This window comes from Polyodon spathula, chromosome 22 (assembly GCF_017654505.1).
Source record: "Polyodon spathula isolate WHYD16114869_AA chromosome 22, ASM1765450v1, whole genome shotgun sequence".
NCBI lineage: Eukaryota > Metazoa > Chordata > Actinopteri > Acipenseriformes > Polyodontidae > Polyodon > Polyodon spathula.
Window position 1 is genome coordinate 10,079,986 of NC_054555.1, and position 7,398 is coordinate 10,087,383.

At 36.7% G+C, this 7,398-nt stretch overlaps 1 protein-coding gene across 1 annotated transcript; it reads right to left on the reverse strand.

The window, feature by feature from the left end:
• Nucleotides 1–330: 330 nt before the first annotated feature.
• Nucleotides 331–6,481, reverse strand: LOC121296936 (protocadherin alpha-C2-like). Its single transcript, XM_041222885.1, has 2 exons — nucleotides 3,911–6,481; nucleotides 331–1,373 (listed from the first exon to the last, which is right to left on the reverse strand). Exons 1-2 carry the CDS (start codon nucleotides 6,323–6,325, stop codon nucleotides 1,350–1,352), a joined length of 2,439 nt encoding a protein of 812 aa, XP_041078819.1. The 5' UTR covers nucleotides 6,326–6,481; the 3' UTR covers nucleotides 331–1,349.
• Between the last annotated feature and the right edge of the window lie 917 nt (nucleotides 6,482–7,398).

Here is a 7,398-nt window from a genome sequence, read left to right on the forward strand (position 1 = left end):
AAGGTCTCGGAGACCTCTCTTCATAGCTTTGCAATTGTAGACTTGTGTAATGAAAAATGTATTAGGGTAGTCATTAGTTGTACTCAGACCAATGATTTAGCATACTCCCAAATTACATTTTAATTTTGGGTAATGACCAATTAAAGCATCCTCTGTTTTATGGATTGGGTTAAGTTCTCTGCATGTAAGGTGTGAGGAATGCACTTGAGTGACCTGTATGACGCTCATCTAGTTTTGGAGGGAGAACATACTGATTGCTTTTAAAGTTGTTAACCATTAGTTGTCCCACTTTTTTTAAACAGAACTGGACATGACTCACTCATTGGGCAAGTCTGTAGCTTTATTTCTTTTTCAAATAATATACATGACATCTTGGAATTGTGCTTTACTTTGGTAATATCTATGCATTTCCATTAAACTTCAATCTTTGCCCACCTAAATATTGACCCTTAGCTCACTAAACATTAAGGTGTTGGACTTGTCACACATACATAAAACAGGAAAGATATGCAATAAACCGCTTTTATCTACAAGTTTAACAGTCACTTTATAGATCATAAACAGACACCTCAAAGGATTATATGTCGAACATTATCATTTTTGTATCGGACCAATTCAATTTAAAAAAAAAAGTTATTAAGTAGGTCTGCATAGATTTACAACATGATGGGATTTTGTCTCTTTTTAAGACTATTGCACAGTTAAATGTACTACATAATCACATTTGAACGTCTGACTCACAAAATGATACTGTGGGATATATTCTATTTAAACACTATTATATCAAGTCTGTTTTGATGATCTAAATTAAGTTTGATATTCAGGAAACTTAAGGCTGTTGTTGGCTTCTTTAACCACAGTCTACAGAGGTTTAATGACAGGCAAACTTCATTTTTAAAAACAATCTGCTCCTAATTATACCATAAATTATACATGACCATAATATACAGTACGTTACATTAAGGATATGATGTGTTGGCATTACAATACCTTACCATCTTCTTATTGCCTTAAATACATTTAAGCAGTAAAGAAGGTTTGTGATATGGGAAACAGGTGTGATTGTCATTTTTAAATGTTATTTGTAATCAATTGCTGGGTTCAACAGCAACGGCAACGTGTGACTTTTGTTTTTGATGAAAGTTAGTTCCACGTCAGTCATGCAGCATCATGCTTGATAGTGTGCTTTCCAAGGAAAGCAATGGGAAGGTGGGTGAGCAATGGTGTGGCGGTGCATTATTGCAGAACGCTGAACAGCTCTGCATGTCTTCAGGGGAGCTGCCAGCTTGGATGATGGTCCGTCATGGCCAGCCAACCCCGCCTGATGACATTCCAGCAGGACACTGGCCTCATGGGAAACCTCTGGAGGGATCCTGCCAAGAAGAAAAATTGCTATTAGCTGGGTTTCAAAAAGAAATCCCATCATACATCCAATGAGGCCAGCGTCATGCAATCATGTATGTTTTCAAGGTGATGTTGTTGTTCATTAGGTTATTGGTTATGGTCTGATTTTATCTAAAATACTCATGTCTACCTGTCTCTGACTGCATGGAACCTACATGTAGTGGTTTGTGGTCTGTGGGATGATTCATTCAAACTTTCTGGGTAGGTGGACACATCCACAGCATGCCACTGGGTAAACATAAATGCCAGTAACTTGTATTTACATTCAATAAGACTTGATGGGAAAGTTTGATTCAATGTCACCACAGAACAGGGAAACAAGCATACAGGATGGGAATACATTACACAGACATATATTGGTATATATAAGCAGTACAATTACCAAACATACAGATGAAATGTAAGTATGAGATTACATAGAGATATCCAATGGGAGCATTATCTGTTTGGTTTCATTGCATACCAAATGGTTTGCACAATTGCAATGGCCTAAAATGTGAATAAAAAACACTATCCTTGTTTATTCATTTATGCATATGCATATAGGTTGTTTTTGTCAGGCTTTATATTACTTTATATTAAGAACTGGTTATCAGTGGTTCAGTCTGTTTCTTTGCAATTTCCAATACACTGAATGTCAACCATTTGCTTGCACATTATAATTAAAGTAACCATGGCATTATAATCGTCTTAGTACTAGATATCACTTGTCCAATTATATTCTCTTGAAAATCTTATTTTATTCAAGACCACACCAAAGTTCTAGCTGCTTCTTGGTACCCAATGACTTCATGTGTTACAGTTAAAACTTCCTCCAATGGTCTGGCTGCAATTATACCACCTGACCTACAGCAAACAAGCCCAGAATCAGGAGGTTATCTACAGTTTTGTTTTCTATCATTTAAATTTTAAAGGCACTCCTTTAAGATTTAAATGATAGAGACAAAATTATTAAACACAATATGCTGTTAACATTCAAAATAGTGGCTACAAATTCATAACAAATTCAAGTGGAACCCAGAAGAATACTAGCTAATCAATTGGAATTCATGAATGAGTGGCCATTATAAAAAAAACTGTTATAAGTATACATTAGCTTATAACAAACCTCTTTAAAAAGGTTCAGCCCATCAAAATCAGTTGGAACAAAAATATGAGGTTACCATCATAAAATCTAATTGAAGCAGTAAATCACAATAAAATAAACTTCCCCTTTAAAGAAAATTATTTTACAAAGCATCAGAGATGAATTCAATAATAAATCAATTAAATTCAGCAAAGATGACTAAATGTTACAGGTTGATAAAGGAATCTGTCCAGAAAACTGTAAATGACCACTAGAATGACTAAGAACACATAGCCTCACAGATATGACAAAGCATGTGTATCCACAAAACCAGAACCACCTCACTGAAAGTGTTACCAATCAGGATAAATACTGTAACTGGTTAAGGTAAACTCGCAAAGTAAAAGGGTGGAGGCTGAGCACAAAGCAGTGACAATGGGCACATTAATAAGTGAGAGTCTGAACCACAACACTACATGAGCTAGGCTCCTTTGCAAAAGCAGTTAACACCACCTATTACACAAAGACTTCTTCCTACACTCAATCCAGTTCCTACAGAATGCACAAGGGAAGCAGTATTATTGGTTGCATGATTTTTTTTAACACCCTGATTGCTGCCACATGATGATTTTAGAACAAAAAATTGGTATAAGTGGAGAAAAGCTACTTGATTAAATAATGTTAGCACCTATATAGAACACTCAGATTATTGTGAAGTGTGTATAATAAGTACTCCCCCTTAAAATCACCCAGCCAGTCCATATGGTCAACTGAAATACCATTACTATACCAAGTTACCATCATTGATTAAAATATGTACATGCCTTCTTTATTAAACTTTTATCAATGAAGTATATAATTTAATTGAAAATTTAAAACTGTGGATTCATCTATCAATGGGTTTACAGGAAGTTTTTATTTGAATGTGATAGCATTTATTTAACATGTTATTTATCCTAATGATATGCAAATATATAGGAGCTATGTTAATGGATGTGGAAGCATACTGATTACAACATTAAATGTGTCATTCTTGCAGTTTTGTGGATTCAAGAAATACCTATAAATCTGACAAAACAATAAAAATGAAAATATTGCAAGGATATAAACTATGTAGGCCTATATCATCTTCCAAATGAACTAGTCCTCATCTGCCCAGCATTTCCATAAAACCACACTATTTATTGAGCAGGATTAGGTTATTTCAGTTAAAAGCTGGAGAGTCTGTTTCAGCATGATTAGCACCAGTATAAACTTGAAGTGACTTATATCAAACTGTTTCATAGTGGTCTGCCAGATAATTTTCCACAGAAATGAGGGAATAACGCAATGTGTTTGGATACATACAGCCCGATTATTATTATTATTATTATTATTATTATTATTATTATTATTATTATTATTATTATTATTATTATTAAATAGACGTTTTTGTCTTACCTGGGGTGTTGACTGGACTGTGTCGTTGGAATCTTTGGGTTGTCCATTCTTTGGTAAACTGGAAACAATATAACCAGACCCGTTGGGTACAGATTGTCTAAGAAGCACCTTCCCTTTCCTTGATTCTGCTACGAACAGACTGTGCCAGTAGGCATCGCTGGAAATCAAGGTGGAATCCGGGCGCAGTTGAGAGTTCATAGAATTTCTTTCGCTGTGGTAACTGTTCCTACAGGGAGGGTGTGCACTCTTGTGATCAGCACTCTGGCACTTCAACACGATAAACACTATAATAGTTATCAGGAATAGAAATGTAATTGAAGCCAACCCGATGATCAAATACAGATTTAAATCACTAAAGTAATCATACCCTGAAGGTATGTCGGTCATCCCAGATAAAGCTTTTGAATCCGGGTCCATCGTTGATAATTTGATGGTAACTGTGGATGACAGTGCGGGTTCTCCGTTATCCCGTGCGAGAATAACTAGTCTTTGTTTATAAGAATCTCTTTGACTGAATCGCCTCAGGGTTCGGGTTTCTCCAGTGTAGCGGTCTATGATAAACAAGGTCGGATCGGTTACTTGCAGGAGGTAGTAGGTTATCCACGAGTTCTGGACAGAATCCGCATCAATGGCAATCACTTTTGTAACCAGGTATCCTTTGTCAGCCGATCTTGGTATCATATCCTCAGCTACCGATCCATGTGAGCGCCAAGGTGAAACAATAACTGGGCTGTTGTCATTCTGATCTAGAACTATTACAGTGACAGTAACATTGCTGCTCAGTGGTGGAGAACCAGAATCCATGGCTTCGACATGAAAATTAAACTCCTTTTCTTTTTCATAATCAAAAGATTGCAGTGCGTAAATGTTGCCGTTGTCTGGGTTAATGGAAAAGTATTTAGACACTGATATATTTAAGATCTTGCTCTCGAGTATGGAATACTTGATCTGTTTGTTTTTGCCTAAATCTGGGTCGAAGGCAGTGACAGCACTTAATAGGGCACTTGGAGCATTGTTTTCTATGATTGAAATAGTGTGGGAAGGCTTTTCGAATGCTGGTGGGTTGTCGTTCACATCTAAAAGTTCCAGCGTGATGGTTTTGTTGTTTGACAGAGGCGGTACACCCCTGTCTGTGACGGTGATGGTGATGTTATACTCGGGAACAACTTCACGATCCAAAGGTTCTGCAACTCCAAGCGCGTAAAAAATATCTGAAGACTTTTGCAATGTAAAGGTCGATCTTTCAGAGATCTGGCAGTCAACCTCGCCATTTTCACTTGAATCCATATCTGTTACACTGATAAGCGCTATTACTGTACCTAGAGTTATGTTTTCTGGGATTGGACTCAAAAGAGATTTGATCGTAATTTCAGGATGATTGTCATTTTGATCAGTAACGTGTATCACCACTTTACAATGCCCCACCATTGGACTCGATCCTTTGTCTTGAGCTTGCACATACATTTCAAAAACATTCAGGTCTTCAAAATCTAGCGTCCCTTTGACTCTGATCTCTCCATTATTTGAACCCAAGGTGAACATATTCGGTGTCTTGTCCGACGTGTATCTTCGAAATGAATACACTTTCTCTCCGTTTAATCCATCGTCTAAATCTGCAGCATTTAGCTTAATGACAAGAGTTCCAATTAAAGCATTTTCGCTTATGTTCGCTGTGTATATTTGCTGATCAAACTGAGGAGCATTATCATTGTTATCCAGAACACTGACAATGATATTAACAGTGCCAGATTTTTCAAGGGTTCCGCCGTCAGTGGCGGTCAGAATTAAATTGTGAACTGCTTTCTTCTCTCTATCTAAATCCTTTTTGAGCACTAAATCAGCAAATCTAGAACCATCTTCCCAGGTCTGGACTTCAATACCAAAATATTCGTTTTCACTCAGCTGGTATGTATGTATTGTATTTATTCCAACATCGGAATCTACAGCTTTCTCCAAAGAAAACCGCTCTCCTTGTAAGGCAGATTCTGAAATATTGAGCTCTATAGATTTTAAAGAGAAATGAGGCGCATTGTCATTCACGTCTGTAATTTCTAATTCAACAGTGTAGATTTTAAGTGGGTTTTTAATAATAACGTCCAGGTTCAGAAAACAAATATATTTCGGTCCACACAACTGTTCTCTGTCTATTCTGTCTGTGATATACAAGTCCCCGGTGCCTTTATCAACCCCCAGGTACTGCTTGCTGGAGATGAGGTCGATCCGGAGCTCGCGTTCAGCAAGACTGGTAGCATCAAGTCCCAAATCATTAATTACATTTGCAACAATAGATCCTACTTCCATTTCCTCAGGAATCGAATAACGGATCGTAGATTCAGCTACATTGCAAGTGAATGATAGTACAAAGAACCATGACACGTACCTTTTCCTGTTGTGCTTGGCAAAATTATATGACATTGCAGTTCTAATGCTGCTATTGCAAACCAGAGAAGTGGTGTTAATGACCAATCCGTTCGTGTTTATTTGTAATCCCGAGTGATTCACCCAGTCGCACGTTTAATATTATTAAAATTATTGTTTCATTCTAACTGGGAAAAGCCTAACCTTGAGGTATTTGCGTCACTCACAAAAATGGTCCGTTCTATAATGATACAATCGGTTCCTTTGAATCTGAAAGTACACTGCACATTCAGTTTTATTGGTGAACAGCGACACTGTGAGTCTGAAACTAACGTTTCATGCCAAAGCTACTCATTTACATGAGTAGTATCCCAACATAACAGAAAGTTGTGCACACTTGTATTCTTTTTTTTCTTTTTCTTTTTTTGGTGTTAAAGTAGCTTAGTCAAATTGTAAACATAATTACCAAAAGAGAATACATGACAACACTTCCGTTGAGCACGTAATAAGATTCCACTAAAAATTCACGTTGTATTTTTTTAATGTTAGTTACAGTGGCAAATATTAGTTGGTGCTGTAGAGAGGTGCTTAACTCTATATTCACTTCAAAATCAGTTCACTCAACTGAACCAAAACTCTTAAAAGTAATGCTGAGGGGTGAGCTTTAATCTTCAATTTTCCTTCTGCCATTCCATTACACTTGCCTTAAAAAATACCCATAACAAGCTAGAGTCATTGCACATGTGTTTCCACTGAAATGACATGCATAGTGATCCGGATACTCAGAGGATACTATAAAACTATACAAAGACATGCAGAGACTTAACAAGTTCTTCAAATATAGTTTCCATTCATTTAGATTACATTTAAAAAAAATCTAATAGCATGTTAGAACTAGATGAAATACAAATATATAAATGAGAAACATGCACGTTTTATTGCAGGCAAGATTAGATACAATACAGTAGCCTATTCCCATCTGGTAAATGGTATTGCTACAACAATGATTATATCCTGTTGCAAGAACATGGTTGAAAGTACTATACTGAACAACAAAGCCGTTTTCCGAAAACACTGATGGTGCACCCGGTCGGATTGTAATCAGTGCATTGAATCGGCGTTATCAAGAC